This window comes from Hyla sarda, chromosome 5, assembly GCF_029499605.1.
Source record: "Hyla sarda isolate aHylSar1 chromosome 5, aHylSar1.hap1, whole genome shotgun sequence".
NCBI lineage: Eukaryota > Metazoa > Chordata > Amphibia > Anura > Hylidae > Hyla > Hyla sarda.
Window position 1 is genome coordinate 32,835,518 of NC_079193.1, and position 16,659 is coordinate 32,852,176.

The window sequence follows — 16,659 nt, forward strand, 5'->3', positions numbered from 1 at the left end:
CACTATGCAGGTGTGTGGAATCCTATGCAGCTATTCGATGTGAAAACACACTGACCTCATCTGATTACTGAGCTTCCATGTGGCTGAAAATGTTGCCCAATCCTGCATTCATACCATTGCAGATCCTCCCATGTGCTACAGATTGGAGTTAGTTTATTAAAAATTGATAATATGCAGATCTTAGTGACACCTGCTTCTTTCTCAATTTGCATAACCTTTCGGCTTGTCCCGCTGTCCAAATATCATTACAAATTTTTTAATCAAGCTATAGTGTAGGGTAGAACCACACCCTAATACCCCCACTGGCAACACCAAAGTACACGGGGGGGTCCATTGTGGATCTGAGATACTTGATTTAGATCCCTGACCAATCACAGCTTATAACTCTTTGTATGACTTTATGACGAACAGACCTTACATATTACAAAAATATCCAATAGCCACCAGCCGGAGCATATCGGCAGAACGACAATGCGGTTTTGCATCGTTCTCCGGCTGCCAGCTGCCTTCCCTCCCTGCACCCGGGTGAACATGCTTTGTAAATGGACTATACTTCAATAAAGTCCGAACAAGATTTGTACATGGACACTGCTTCAATAAAGTCCGAATTTTATTCATCTGACATGGTGAGTGCAGACATGTTTTTTTCCTATATTGGATATTTTTGTGGAATTGCCGGTTCTTCTATTGTCTAACACCCCATGCTTTATTTTTGTTCACCGGGTCTCCAATTACCTGTGCTGAATTCAGGCTGCTGTTCACATGTTGTAGTGCCCATCCCCCTTTCTCCTTTTTTACTTGGAGATTATGTTTTTTTTATTTTTTATGTTGCCACATATGGGGACTAAATAGGAGACCTAATCACTATATAGGGGAAGTGTAGGGGGGCCCAACTACTATAGTGGGGTGGACAGTGGGGGCTAAAAGGCCATATGGAGGCCTAACCACTATATGGGGACAGTGTGTGGGCCTAAGTACTATATGGGGGCAGTATAGTACAGATGGAGAGTTTGTGAGGAGGGTGCTGGAGTGAGGAGCCTAAATTATTTGTCTGGCACACTTTTTAGAGACAAGTCATGGCTGGGGAAGTCTTCATGATGGTCTGAGCCAGACGGAGAAGAAAAGGGAACAAGAATGACTCCACTCAGAGAAGACATTAACTTTGAGTTATTCTATGTAACTGTGTGGTCCCTTATATGGTCTGCAGAGTCTGTGAAGTGATGTATAAGCACATATGTGCACACCTCTAGGGATTTTATTAAATTTTGTAGCGAATAAAATATATATAAAAACTAATATTAAAGGGATGTCTTCCAAAGAACTGTTAAAGGGGTACTCCGGTGGAAAACTTTTTTTTTATTTTTCATATCAACTGGTGCCAGAAAGTTAAACAGATTTGTAAATTACTTCTATTAAAAAATCTTAATCCTTCCAGTACTTATTAGCTTCTGAATACTACAGAGGAAATTCTTTTCTTTTTGGAACACAGAGCTCTCTGCTGACGTCATGACCCCAGTGCTCTCTGCTGACATCTCTGTCCATTTTATGAACTGTCCGGAGTAGGAGAAAATCCCCATAGAAAACCTATCCTGCTCTGGACAGTTCCTAAAATGGACAGAGCTCTGTGTTCCTAAAAGAAAATAATTTCCTCTGTAGTATTCAGCAGTTAATAAGTACTGGAAGGATTAAGATTTTTTAATAGAAGTAATTTACAAATCTTTTTAACTTTCTGGCACCAGTTGATTAAAAAAAAAAAAAGTTTGCCACTGGAGTACCCCTTTAAAGGTATATGAACATTATAGATACCCGTAGACCCATGTCTCTCCCCCCCCCCCCCCCCCCATGCTGTACCTAGAAAACACAGCCTGTCCATGCATTACAAGGAATGGCATTTATAAGACAACCTTTTAAAAAATATTCATATTTCTGTTTTTACATACAGTAAACGTCTGCCAGAGATGTGGAGTATTAAAGCAATTTAACAGTAAATTTAACTGCATCCGGACAGTATATCACCCCATTGACAGGCCGCGGTGCTTGATGTTACTTCCAGGTAATGCAGCCGTCTTAAGACACAGAGAGGCTTGTAAACCTGTAGCCTTTAATGAAAATTAAGCTTTCCAACTGAAGCGTTTCAGAGCTGGAAAATACAAGAGTCGGGAAGCCTCATTACTAGACTCCTGCTGAGACGTGGGATAAGAAAGAAAATAAATGCAGACTTTCTTTTATGATGGAACAAAAGCAACATACAGGGGGGTTACTAAAGGGAGATGAACAGGTTTACAGAAAAACATGTCTGTTTTCCTTAAAGGGGTACTCCGCTGCCCAGAGTTTGGAACAAACTGTTCCGAACGCTGCAGCCGGCACCTCGTGACGTCCTAGCCCCGCCCCATCATGATGTCACACTACGCCCCCTCAATGCAAGTCTATGGGGGGGGGGGGTGACATTTCCAAGATTGTAAACAGAGCACATTATACCGACTACATCACAGAACAGATATATTGGCCAAGTTATGCATGATCTTTGTGGTGCCACTTACTATTGATCAGGAAAGCAGCCATTTTAAAAGGTTGGGAATCCAATAATAAAGAAATCCGATAGCACTCACCACCTTCAGGTCATGAGTAAGACGTGAAATGGCCCGTCCGCCATCATTTGTAGCCATGACCTGACTCTTTTGTGAATAAAGTTCTCTTCTATCGTGGTGAGTGCCATCCAATTCATCTATTTTTTGGATTCTTGCATACTGTCTTCTGGATTGAGCACCACTGATACACCACGCACGGGATACACCAAGTGATTCAGCTGCATTACCCCCAATACAGTACGTGGCAGTGCCGACCTTCATCTTCTTTTTTTTTTTTTTTTTTTTTTTTTTTTTTTTAAAGTGGGGTTTTAATACCAGGCCATTTTGGTTTTGATAAAATCATATACAGTATAATCCATTTATAATGGATACTGGGATGTAGCTATAGCAGGTAGAGCGGTAGCAGTCACACCAGGACCCTGGCTCCTAAGGGCCCCCAAAGGGCCATTTGCCTTTTGAGAAGACACCAGTATTATAAATGACACATAGTAGGGCAGGGCCCTGATAAAGATTTTACAATGGGGCCCAGGAGCTTCAATTTATGCAACTGAATGGATATAAACTGATCAGTAATAACCCTATAACCAGGTGAAGTGAATAACATGGATTATTTGGTGGAACATATTAGGTTACAAAGTCAAACTGCTAAAAATGTTAATACTGGACACCTACAGAGGTCCTGTGGAGTCCAAGCCTCGAGGGGGCTGTGGTGACTGGTAAGTGGGGAGTAGTACAGTAGACATTTATGACACAGCCATATAACAATGTTGGCTGAGGGGGTGTGAGAACTTTAATATTTTCATATTGTTGAATGTGGTCAACATAGATATACAGTACAAAAATAAAATACACTTCCAATCTTTGTTGCTTTACTTTTTTGTGTTTTCTTTCTATAAAAAGATCACAATGCACCTTGTGTACTCAATGAGTCAGTGTCGGTCTTGATTTGAACCTATAAAAAAAAGAAAAGAAAAGTACAGGACAGAATGTGGTATTGGAAGACTGAAGTCGTATGAGGTTATTCGGGATAATAAACCAACAGGTCCTTCGCCACATGTTGAATCAGAAAGTCAAAAGACTGGTTGTAAGAAGAGAGTCCTGTAGATCGTGCTCATAGGGTTAATCGTCCTTTTCAACAAAGACTTCTCCGTGCAGAACTTTCCTTCTTTGACGCAGCATGTGAAAATATAGCTGGGGAAATACTGACAGGAAAAATAAGGAAAGATTAGAGAAGAATATTTGGCGATACCTTTTGATGATAAATTTCCTATCATTTTGTGTCTCCATGGTCACAGACTACAAAAGAAATCCTCTGCGTTTTCCTACTACAGTCATATTTTCTTGTATATGTTCCCCATTTTTTGTTAAAGGGGTATTCCGGACAAAAACATTTTATCCCCTATCCTTTTGGATAAGACATTTGATCGCGGGAGGCCCACTGCTGAAACCCCCCGCGATCTCCCTGCAACACTTGCATTCCATGCGGGGCTGCGTCTCCAGTTTCGGAAACCTCCTTGTTCCCGGGACTGGGGACGTGACGTCATGCCATGCCCCCTCCATTCATGTCTATGGGAGGGGTCGTGACGGCTGTCACGCCCCCTCCCATAGGCATGAATGGAGGGGGTGTGGCGAGATGTCACGTCCCCAGTCCCGGAAACCCGAAGGAACTGGCGACGCAGCTCCGCATAGAATGCGGGTGCTGCAGGAAGATCACGGGGGGTCTCAGCAGTGGGCCCCCCACGATCAGACATCTTATCCCCTATCCTTTGGATAGGCGATAAAATGTTTTTACCCCGAATACCCCTTTAATACAGCATGTGTTCAGCAGGTTAGAAAGAATGAAAGGAAATGTGATAGGGTTCATAGCCAGCCATAGGGTCAGACCATTGCCGTTACATTGGCTTACATAGGTCTACATGGGAGCCGGAGGAACACAATAATTTTGTTTCATCAATGATGTATAATTTTTCATTATGAAGTTAATCTTCACCAGTGCCATAAACATTAAATGGAGCAGCCATACTAGACGACCGCTTCAGTTAAACATGGGCAATAGGGGCCTCTGCCTGGGTGATTGGTGAGCGCCCCAGTTGGACTGCCACAGATCAGATACTTATCACCCATTAAAGGGGTTGTGCGCTGCCCTGGCTTTCGGAGCTCCGCACGCAGCGTCCGGAAGTTCATTACCAAAGTCTATGGGAAGGGGGCGTGACAGTGGTCGCACCCCCTTCCCATAGACTTTCGTTGAGGGGGCGGGCGTGACGTCACGAGGGGGCGGGGCGTGACGTCACGCCCGGCGGCCGTGAACACGGAAGCCCGCACACAGCGTTCGGAGTAATGAACTTCCGGACGCTGCGTGCGGAGCTCCGAAAGCCCCCAAAGGGCTATCCCCCAAGTCTAAAGGGATATTCCTACAATTTGAAGGGAATCTGTCAGCTGTTAGGGTATAAAAGCAAACTTTACCTTTCAAGGAGCTGATGCTGGTTGCTAAACTTACAAAATCTCCTATTTATTTCTCAAGCAAGTGTTAAAGGGGTTATCAAGGAATAGAAAAACCGTAGGTAATTTCTTTCCAAAACCACTCCCTGTCCCCAGGTTGTGTGTGGTTTTGCAGCTCAGTTCCATTGAAGTGAATGGAGCCAAGTTGTAATACCACATCCAAAGTGGAGACAGACAGGGATCGGTTTTGGAAAGAAATTACCTGTGTTTTTCTATTCCTGGATAACCCCTTTAAGGAGGTGGGAGGAGGGGAATAGTGTTGAGCGGCATAGGCCATATTCAAATTCGCAATATTTGGCGAATATATGGACGAATATTCGTCATATATTCGCTACATTCGCATACTCGTAATATTCGCAAAAATTTGCATATGCAAATATTATCATATGCGAAAATTTGCATAAGCGAAAATTCGAATATGCGGAAATTAGCATATGCAAATTTTCACATATGCGAAAATTCGTACGCCAGTCTCACACAGTAGTATTAGAGCCTTCTTTACACCACACAAGCTGGAAGCAGAGAGGGGTGATCACTGTGAGGTGTACTGTGAAAAAAAAAAAAAAAAAAAAAAAAGCGTATATTCGTAATTGCGAATATATAGTGCTATATTCGCGAAAATTTGCATTGTGAATATTCGCGAGCAACACTAGAGGGGAACTGTAACCATCACCTATTGTGAATGGATCCTATGTTATCTATACACAAAAGTATATTAAAAGTTGACACCAGTCTGTATTAATAAGGAGAATACTGTTGAAAAGTTTTCTATACAGAACAAGTGTCAGCTTGTTATTAGGCTTAGTAGCCAGACAGAAAACTGCAACATATTCATATAAAAATGTGATTCAAGCTATAGGTGAGGACACATGACAGTAGCAGATAAAGGGGCCATATGTTCCACCTGATTGTCACAACAATCTTACAATTGCCCTTCAGCGAAGACTAAGAAAATATGATATGAAATAATTTTCCAGTGGGCAAAGCAATTTGTCACGAGGGTCCAGAAGAAAAAAAAAAGACCATTTAGAAGGAAGCAAAATAATGTTTACGCCAGGACAACAGAATAACCCTGAGAAATTTGTAATCATGTGACCTCCCTGTAACCACCTTAACTCCTTAGAAATCTGTCATGCTTGGCCAGCAGTCCATTCCCTTGCTGTGGGATTTCTGAAGATAGCTGAGTACAATGTTAGGCTATCCCATAGAGAGTCCAATAGAGAGTGAATGGAGCAGCAGTTGAGCATGTTTGGTGCCACTCCATTTATTAAGGGACCCCCATTCCCATGATCCTGGGGGTTTCAGTGGTTTGACCACCACCGATCAACTACCTATCAGCTATAAGTCAGTGGGAGTCTGACACTGATCAACAAAATGGAGGGAGAAATGTATCCAGCAATTAAAGGAGCAGTTAGATGCCAATTATTCACCTACTTTTTCCCTATCCTATGACTAGAGGATAATTTTAAAGGGATTCTGTGGTGGTTTGGCACAAGATGGCACACCACTTGCTCAACCACGCCTCCCAGCCTCTGCTCAATTGATGTACCTTGTATGTCAATCAAAGAGACAGAGATGAGGGCGAGTGAGGAGGTGTGCCAGGCTGTGGAACTTGAGCAGCTCGGTCCTGCCCTCTAGGCATGGCTGAGAAGTCTATCGTCCCAGATTAATGTCAACTTTCATTATACTGTGTATAGATAGCACAGAAGCCACCATTCACAATAGGTGATGGTCACAGCTCTCCTCCTCTCCCTCCCTGCACAATGACCTCTGCAAGTTAGATAAGCCAGGGAAGATAGAGCAATAAACAGTGTCTGATAACACAAAACAATATTTTACTATATTAAACTCCTGTTGAACTAATCCTGTTCAATAAGACAAAATATAACATTTCAAGTTTTGTAAAGATAAACTTTTTTTTATTTTATTTTTTTAACCCCAAGACAGGTCGATACCTGACAAATGTATTTTGGAAATGACTTACATGGTACATAAAAACACATGACAGCGATGAGAAAGTAGTAGTAGTCGAATGACACATTGTATTTGTTTGGAAGTCTCAGTGAGTACATCCCAGTCTTCCGCACATACGGTAAAGCAGCATAAATTGTTAAGAGTTCACCCGCTACGCCGAGAGGATACAATACAATAAATAAATTATACCTGCGGAGGGAAAATAAAAGAGAGAAAGCATTAAAGACTCTACATCCCTACATAACAGTGAAAACGCACAACATGGAGCCCAGGAACCAGACCGATGCGCAGGAAGCCTGTCAATCAAATCTGTTCATTGATTCTGTGTCCAATTATATTGTATACAATGGTCTTATTATAGGTGTAGCGGGATCATGATGTGAGAAGGATTATGTCACAAGAGGGGTCATGAATGAATTGTGTTTTATCTTATAGTCTATGGGGGAGATTTTTCAAAACCTGTCCAGAGGAAAAGTTGCTGAGTTGCCCATAGCATCCAATCAGATCACTTCTTTCATTTATAACAAGGCCTCTACAAAATGAAAGAAGCTATCTGATTGGTTGCTATGGGCAACTCAGCAACTTTTTCTCTGGACAGGTTTTGATAAATTACCCTCTATGTCTATGTATACTCATGCACTCTACGGCTGAAGAGAACTATTCAACCCCAATATATGTAATTTTCTTTCTTTTTTTTTAATATGCAAAAGAAAATAGTGTTGGCACTCACCCCCTTTAAAAGCAGCTTTTATTTCTTCTTTAAAAACATGCCTGCCGGTCGGGAAAGAACCTAGCCTGGCCAGAGGAAGCAGGGAGTACGTGAAACAGGCTGTCGCTTTCTTGGCTCATTCTTACCCAACTGGCGGGCATGTTTTCAAAGAAGAAACAAAAGCTACGGTTCAAATGGGGTGAGTGCCAACACTATTTTCTTTTTTAATATACGTTTTTGGCATGTTTTGCTTCATGTTTGAAACCTTCGCCCCCCTTCCCTTAACATACTATCCTGCATTTCAAAGACAGGTATTTCGGTTGTATAAGAATAGGTTGTACTAGTACAAGTTAAGCAGTAGTGCCACCTGTATATTTTTTCTGTGCCTAGTATCTAATTGGCATAAGGCTGCAGTTTATGAGTGTTTTTGATAAAAAAAAATGTCTGTGATTTGGTCGAAATCTTAGAAACAAGAGGGGAGAGACCAATGTTTGGAGGGTAATATATGTACAAACAATAAATCACCAATAGGTGGTCAAAAAAGACCCCTTAGTTCCCAACCATTAAACCGTATTGGGCTATGATCGCTCCATGTAGTATTGAATGCATGGAGGGGACATATCTGCAGTAAATGTCCCTTAACTACATGAGAATAATGCACACAGCGAGTTAAAAACAGCTATCTCCGGGCTGGAAGCGGCGGCATCCGGAACACGGAATCTTGGAGCTTCTGTGTTCATGATGTCACGCCACACCCCCTACATTCATGTCTATGGGAGGAGGCATGATGGCTAGTACGTAGCTTTTACACCTCCTCCCATAGACATGAATGGAGGGGGCATGGTGGCTTTAGTCGCCAGTCAACCGTTATGAGCGGAGTTCGCTCCGTGCACCAGATGACTGGGGTGCCACTGTGGAGATCACAGGGGTCCCACCGTAATCCTTTGGATAGGGGATAAGATGTTTTCCGACGGAGTACCCCTTTACGCCCCAGCAGTGATAAGCTGCTTGTCCTCCCTGCACTCATTACTTCATCAGCGCTGCCATGCACTGATGTCTTCTCTCCTACTCACTCTTCTCTCAGGGTGCAATAAATCTTCTCTCTCCTTCCCCCTGCCTACTCTCTGCACCTGCCTGCCGAACAGTTAAATCATACTTTATCATGACATCCAGTGGCAGGGTATTTAAAACTTCTTGTCAATGTCCGCAGCCCAAGAGGAACAAGATCAGGAGATGTTTTGAAAGTCTATAGACTCCTATAGACTTGCATGGGACTTTTGGTACATGTATGATTTACTTGTCCGAGGTTCGCTGTTTTACTCTTGAGCTGTGGAGATTGTTGGTATGGGGACATCCCCAAATCTGTTTTTTTTATTTGACATATAAAAAAGTTAATACCAAGTTTAATCGCAATATATTCAGCCATTAAGAAGTAAACATACATATACACAAACATATGTTGTGAGTGTGTGTGTATATATATATATTTCTGCTGGACCTGGCTGTTAAAAATAAACCATAACACTATCAATGTCCTCTCAACAAAAACCTGTAATCTATAACCTATAGCTTATTTTTATAAGCTTTCATTTGGGGTTCTTAGGGGTGCCTTAACCATAAGGTGCTTTGAGGGAGATTTATCAAACCAAAGCCGGGGTAAAGTTGACCAGTTGCCCATAGCAACCATTTTTTCCCCTGCACAGGTTTTGATAAATCTCCCCCATTTGTTGGCACGCAACTACAACTCCCAGCATGCCGAGACAGCCTTTTACTGTTCATGCATGCTGGGAGTTGTAGTTTTGCAAGATTTTGAGGGCCACGGTGTACAGACCACTGCACAGTGATCTCCAAACTGTGGCCCTCCAGATGTTGCAAAACTACAAATCCCAATATGCCCAGACAGCAAACTGCTGTGTGGTCATGCTGGGAATTGTAGTTTTGCAAGATCTAGAGGGCCACAGTTTAGAGACCACTGCACAGTAATCTCCAAACTGTACCCCTCTAAATCTTGCAAAACAACAAATCCCAGCATGGCCAAACAGCAAACAGCTGTCTGGGCATGCTGGGAGTTGTAGTTTTGCAACATCTGGAGGGCTACAGTTTAGAGACCACTGCATAGTGGTCTCCAAACTGTTGCCCTGCAGATGTTGCTAGGCAACTACTCACCTCCTGCAGGAGGATCACCACACGACGTTCAAGCTGGAGGATTGCTGCCCACCACTGCCGATCGCCACCTGGTAAGGGACCTCCACTGCTGCCGCCGCTCACATCACGGTTCCCACACTCTGCCCAGACTACCGTGGGTGGGCAGAGCAGGGAAACTGAACTTTAACCCCAATCCCTGCCACCTCACTCCTATCCATTCAGAGGATCGGGGGTGTCTTGGACACCCCTGATCCCCCTTATTTTCCGGGTCACCGGAGACCCGTATGACCCGGAATCGCCGCAGATTGCCGGTCTGAATTGACCGGTGATTTCTGGCAATTGCGGAAATGGGGGCGTCTCAGGACCCCCCTCGGCGATGTGCTGGGATGCCTGCTGAATGATTTTAGCAGGCATCCCGGTCCTGTCCCCGACCAGCTAGCAGCAGGGATCGAAATTCCAACGGGCGTACCTGTACGTCCTGCATCCTTAAGGACTCAGGATGCAGGGCGTACGGGTACGCCCTGCATCCTGAAGAGGTTAATAGTTGTGAGCCTGGGGGTGTCATCTTGTTTTATAAATATATGAATGGACAATAAAGAGACCTTTCTAGGGATCTCTTAATACCTAGGCCGGTAACCGTGACAAGGGGGCATCTACTATGTCTAGAGGAAAGAAGGTTTCACCATCATCACAGACAGTAGATCTTTACTGTAAGAGCAGTGAGACTATGGAACTCTCTGCCGCATGATGTTGTGATGTCTGACTCAATAAACAAGTTCAGGGGGGCCTGGATGTTTTTCTGGAAAAATATAATATTACAGGTTATGGATACTAGAATTATATGGATAGAACATTGATCCAGGGATTTATTCTGATGCCATGTTGGGGTTGGGAAGGAATTTTTCCTCTGTTATAGGGGAATTGGCATCAGCCTCATGGGATCTTATTTCTTCATCTGGATCAACACAGTAGGGTTATAGTGTAATGTTCCAGTACAGGACATGGTCCTGCACTACTCTTAGTGACCTGGGGGCTCCCCTGCAGGGTCTCCCCTGCTGTTTTTATAATTTTATTTATCTTACCTATGTGTAGTCAGTGTCCTAAAGTTTAGAAAGTCTAAAGGACCTGTGGGAGGTCTCAAGGACCTGTGGAATGTCACATGTTATGTTATGCAGTCACATGATTTGTTGTCACATGTTCTCCCAGAGAGCACCAGCTTAACCTATGACCCGCAGCTTGACCAATGGACCTTAGTTCAGACCCCCACTATATAAAGGGGCGTCAATTACAATTCACTCTCTTCCTCCAGAACCAGCCAGTACAGATCTCAGTACCAGTGATCAGCATCTGGAAGGCCACAAAGCTACAGTCATTCCAGTAAGTCTATGTCTGCTGTCACTACAAATAGTCAAGTCCTGCATATAGTCAAGCCTCAAGATAATTACCTAAAGTCTATTACAATAACTACAAGTCCAAGCAAGCTACGAGGTCCTTCTGGACAACCATAACTGGTTGTGGACTCTCCTTTCCTTAACTAGCCATTGGAATAGCAGAGATACCAATCGTGTGGTTCCGGTACCAAAAACCACTCTGGCGTCACGAACACTAGGGGTTAACAACATCTGGCCCCCAGTGTTAATACCATCTGATCCCACCATCTACACCGCTACACCCGTGGTCCCGCCATACACCGGTGGTCAACCACAATTTGTTGAACTTGATGGACTCTTCTTTTTTTTTTTCAACGTTATGAACTATGTAACCCAGATTCAGTTCCATTTTGAGGTGGAAATTTTATAATTTGCTGGAACCTGTGGACGGTTTTAAAGCAAAGAAAACAGGGGTGTAAATTAGCTATATGGCTATAAAAAGCTAGTCATCAGGATTTCATAGTCATACTCATCTACCTCTCACATTCTGAAGTGTCCCATGTCCCCCACCGCCAGCCACATGTACTGTGTCAAAAGTAACCAGGAAGTAGAGACTGCTGGGAGATCCAGGATCTGATGGAACAGGAGCGGCAGGGGATCGGTAAGATGAGTATGACGTCCTTCTTAGTGTTCTGAGCTTCCTGAAAATAAATGTTTGAAGGGTATTCCACTAGAAAACATTTATTTTTTAATCAACTGGTGCCAGAAAGTTAAAAAGATTTGTAAATAACTCCTATATAAAAGTCTTAATCCTTCCAGTACTTATCAGCTGCTGTATACTACAGAGGAAGTTCTTTTCTTTTTGAATTTCCTTTCTGTCTGACCACAGTGCTCTCTGCTGACACCTTTGTCCATTTTAGGAACTGTCCAGAGTAGGAGCAAATCCCCACAGCAAACCTCTCCTGCTCTGGACAGTTCCTGACATGAACAGAGGTGTCAGCAGAGAGCACATCCTGTGAAACACAGCTGTTCAGTGTGAGAAGTGTGCGGGTGTGTCCCTGTTTGAGCTCTCCAGGACTTCCAAGAGAACTACAGAGGCAGGTGTTCTAACTGCTTTTCCCAGGAGGGTGACAGACTCCTGGGGAGAGCCTCCCCTGCATGGAGCCCCGGAAATCTCGAGCCTCCACTTCCTGTTCTTCCAGGCTGGCGGGGGGTGGAGAGAAAACTGCAACAGCCATTGTTCCGGCCGGAGGAAGAAAATCTGGCAGAGTCTGCAGCAATGCAGGCTCTGCTTCCACGGCGACGGGTGCCAACCAGAGATCTGGAGGAAGCAAGGCGAGGAGGAAAAAAGTGGAGATGTGGGCAGAGAGAGGGCCCAAGGAGTCGAGCGATACATACTGCTCCCGCATGGCCGCACGCTTTGCGGAATATGACCAGTGCGGTAAGGAGCTGAGGATGGCCAGGGAGGATCTACGTGTGGCTCAGAATCTGGTGAGCACGGGGTCCAAAAAGAACAGGCCAGAGCTAAGAAAGAGGATCACAGCGCTGAAAAGCAAGATTGTGAAGCTGGAGGAGAGGAGAGACGAGATCCTGGAGGGAAGCGGTCTTTTCCAGGAAAAGCTGATTAATGAAGACCGGTTTGCCGCCACGAAATCCCCAGGTAAGGTGGAGGTGGATGATGGGGAGAGTAGTGGCGGTGAAGAAAGTGAGGATGGTGGTGATGAGGAAAAGGATGAGAATGTGGAGGAAGACGCTGTGCCTGTGGCTGCTCCCTGTGACACCCAGGCCACCCAGGACAGCTATATTGAACCGGCCCAGGTGGCTCTTCCTTCAAGTGAGAGCGAGGAGGATGATGTGGAGAGTGAGGCTGGGGGATTGCTAAGGGCGATAGTCATGCAGGAGTCCCCAGCCCACCTCCAGCATTTCACCTTTGGTGATGATCTCTGTGATGATGTGGCAGTTAAGAGGAAAAAGCAAAAGACACAAGAATCAGTGAAGTACGTGTTTGTTCCTTTCCAGCAGTCTGGGCCAGCTGCAAAGCTGGTTCAGGCTGCTGGGCCCCCCAGACTGCCAGACTCCGTTTCTGTGGTGGAACGGAGCCAGCATGGGGGGTACAGCATGGCGTCAGTAAAAGCTGCAGACGCAATAGATGTGAAGCCCACCCATCCTGCCGGTAGGGAGGGGCAGGATGGGCTCATGGTGGGCAGCGCGAGTTATGCCCCTGGGTGCTCGGGGGGCGGTTCCCCGAGTACTGTGGGCATTACCGGCACTGCGGGGCACTCCCCTGTGAGGGGGGGGAGTGTCCGGGCGCCGGGATTATCCACAGAGCCTGTGAAGTTGGGTGAAGCAGGTGCTGGCGCTGTGGGAGGAGCTGGGGTGCGCCCGGTGGGGCAGCCCCAGAATCAAGATATGATATCAGCCATGAAGGAGAAACCATCGGCGTCGACCCCAGCAGCGGCTAAGCCAGCACAAAGGACTTTACTAAAGCCAGCCATACTACAAGTCCCAGCCAGCCCAGAATTTGTTAGTCAGGACAAGAATGTAGGATGTGATATTGATGGGTGTAGTAGTGTTGTGGGTGAGAGGAGTGTATGTGGGAGTGTCAGTGGATTGAATGTTGATGGGAGTGGTAGTAGTATGGCTGGAAATAAAGAGGTTGAGAGTTGTGGTGTGAATGGTGTTGTAAGTGGTTCTGGCTCTGGGTCTGGTCCAGCTGCCCCCCCGGCAGTGACTGCTCCTAGGAGCTATGCTAATGTCGCTGCCGGGGGTTCAGGGGGGTCCCCGTCTCCGTCCGGCCCTGGGGGCCATTTGCAACAGCGCCTCCTGGAGGCTCTACGCAGGGGTGACAGGTCGATCCAGGTAGAGGGAAGGGGTGAGGTCGACCTGTCTTTCTGGATAGAGAGGCACGGTTTGGGGGCTTTCCGAGAGCGGAATGGGGAGGTGGTCTGGTCCCTCCCGACAACCGGGCAGGACAATAACCGTAGGAATGTGGTCCGTCTGATTTGGAGGGGCGAGGATGCGTGCCCACCTCGCGCTAAAGTGGTTGAGCTCCTCCTTCAGATGGAATTCAGGGCGAGTGACATCTTTGCCCTGATTCACCCCTACGGATCGTCTGAGTTTGACGTCAGTTTCGTTCGGCCAGAGGGTCTCGAACTCTTCTGGTCGAATTACGAAGTGGCAAAAAACGAGCCCGGCTGGCGGGATTTCGCCGTAAAGGCGATTTCCCGTCAGAATGCTGTCAAGAAGGTGACCGTTTTGACCCGTAACGAGTCACTTTCTTGTTATGACATCATGACCTGGCTCGGACGGTATGGGGATGTGACGGACATGCCCAAGAAAAACTTGGATGAGCACGGGATCTGGTCTGGGGCCTGGACGTTTTCCGTCAAACTCAAGCGTTCAGGGAGTACGGTTGCCCACATTCCGTCAGCCGCCTTCCTTGGACGTGATAGGATCCAGGTCTTCTACCAGGGGCAGCCTAAGGTCTGTCACAGGTGTGGCAGCCCCACCCACTTTAGCGCAGCCTGTACTGTACAGGTCTGCGCTTTGTGTGGTGGGGTGGGACATCTGGCCGCATCCTGTAGGCAGATCCGGTGCCACCTGTGTGGTGTCCTTGGGCACCCATTTAGCCGTTGTCCTAGCGCCTTCGCCCGTGCAGCGGCCGCTCCGGCTGAGGAGAGCTGTGAAGTTGCCTCGGCCGGGGAGGGTATGGGCAGGGATGGGGGTGCAACAGGGCTCGTGAGGAGGAAAAAGGGCCCCGCCAAACTAAGGCGGGAGGAAAATCGTAGAAGGAGTAGGGAGCTGGAGAGTGCCCAGGTGACGGGGGTAGCTCTGGCCTCTGCTCCTGAAGCTGGCCCTGTAACCGCTGAAGCCCTGGAGGAGGATGTGCTGGATGGGGAGATCAGGAGGCTTCACAGAGAGGAAGGCAATATGGCCGACCCTTCCGATTCCTCCCACTATGAAAGTGTGGATGAGGAGAGTGGGGAGAGGCCTAAAAAGAAAGACAAGGGCAAAAGGAAAGGGAGAAAGAAGAGGTCAGAGCCCTCTGTTCCTTGTACTACGGGCCAGGTTCAAAACGGAAGCCTGACTGCCCCCCCTCTGGTTGACCTGTCAAACCGGTACCTCGTCCTCGATACCATCTCCTCCCCCTCCTTGGCTGGGGAGGGTGAGGGCGAGGTGCCTAGGGAGAAAGAGTCTCTGGGAGGAACTGGGCCCTGTCCTATTGAGGCACCTTCCTCAGAGGGCAGGGCTAGACCGGGGCCGGACGGAGACGGGGATAATATGGATCTATCTGAATCGAAAAAAAGATCCAAGAGTGGTCCTGCCCTCTCGTCTTCTTCGGGGGATGAGGGGGCAAAAAAGAAGGGAAAACAAAAGTAAAGGGTGTGGCCGTCTAATTTAATCACCCTGTATGGCGGCACTCACCCCATTGACGCTGGCATCTATTAATTGTGCCAGCATAAAGTCGGATACGGCTAGATTCGCAGCCTTTGATTTTCTCGGCCGCGTTGAAGCCGACATTTTCTTTTTACAGGAGACCAGGTTGTCAGATCTAGCCTCTCTGGTAAAAGCCAGAAGAGAGTGGAGGCGCGGTCCCTCCCACTGGTCTCTTGCGGCTGAGCCGTATAGTGGGGTGGCGGTCCTTTTTACCGCTCCTGTTGAATGCCGACGGGTTATTGAATTAGAAATGGGGAGGTGCCTGATCTTAGATGTCTTCATGAAGGGACAAGAGCTCCGGCTTATTAACATCTACGCCCCGCAAAGTAAGCGGGGCCGTAAAGATCTCTTTATGAGGATTAAGCCCTTTCTTTTTACGAGTCGGCAGGTGATCTTTGGAGGGGACTTCAATAATGTCACGAGGTCCCAAGATAGGAGAGGCTCCAATAGTCCGCTGACTTGCGATAGTGTGGCGCTGATTATCATAGCTAGAGAAGCTCGCCTAGAGGATGCCCACATCCGGAGCCCCTCGGGCCACGCGGGTTTCACCTATCATCAAGGTAGTCGCAGGTCTAGGATAGATAGGTTTTATTTAAAGGAGGAAGCCGTCTCTTCTGCAGTGTCCGTGGTTGAGGTGGAGTTCTCCGATCACTGTATGATTTTGTTTTCCCTGAATGTTTCAGAAACCCCCCGGATGGGAAAAGGTTATTGGAAGCTGAATTCGTCCCTCCTGGAGGAAGCGGAGATAAGACAGTCCTTTGAGGATTTTCTTCAGAGTCAGGTACCTTTACTGGGCCTATGTAGTAGTAAGTCAGAGTGGTGGGAGATATTCAAGAAGCGGGTTGCGGGGTTCTTCCGCCAGCTCTCGAGCCTCAGGTCCCTGAACAGGTATCGCCTGTATCAGGGTCTGAGGAGGAAACTCGAGCTTCTTGTCTCG

The 16,659-nt window shown here is 46.5% G+C and overlaps 1 protein-coding gene across 4 annotated transcripts in view; it reads right to left on the reverse strand.

Moving 5' to 3' along the window:
• Positions 1-3,367: 3,367 nt before the first annotated feature.
• HACD1 (3-hydroxyacyl-CoA dehydratase 1) overlaps positions 3,368-16,659 on the reverse strand; it is an 86,118-nt gene continuing 72,826 nt past the window's right edge. For all 4 annotated transcript variants that reach the window (XM_056519193.1, XM_056519192.1, XM_056519195.1 and 1 more), the window contains exons 6-7: positions 7,072-7,250; positions 3,368-3,790 (exon numbers count right to left, since the gene is read on the reverse strand). In XM_056519193.1, the coding sequence (XP_056375168.1) occupies positions 3,708-3,790; positions 7,072-7,250 (262 nt within the window). In that variant the 3' untranslated portion in view covers positions 3,368-3,707. The remainder of the gene's footprint in view (positions 3,791-7,071; positions 7,251-16,659) is intronic.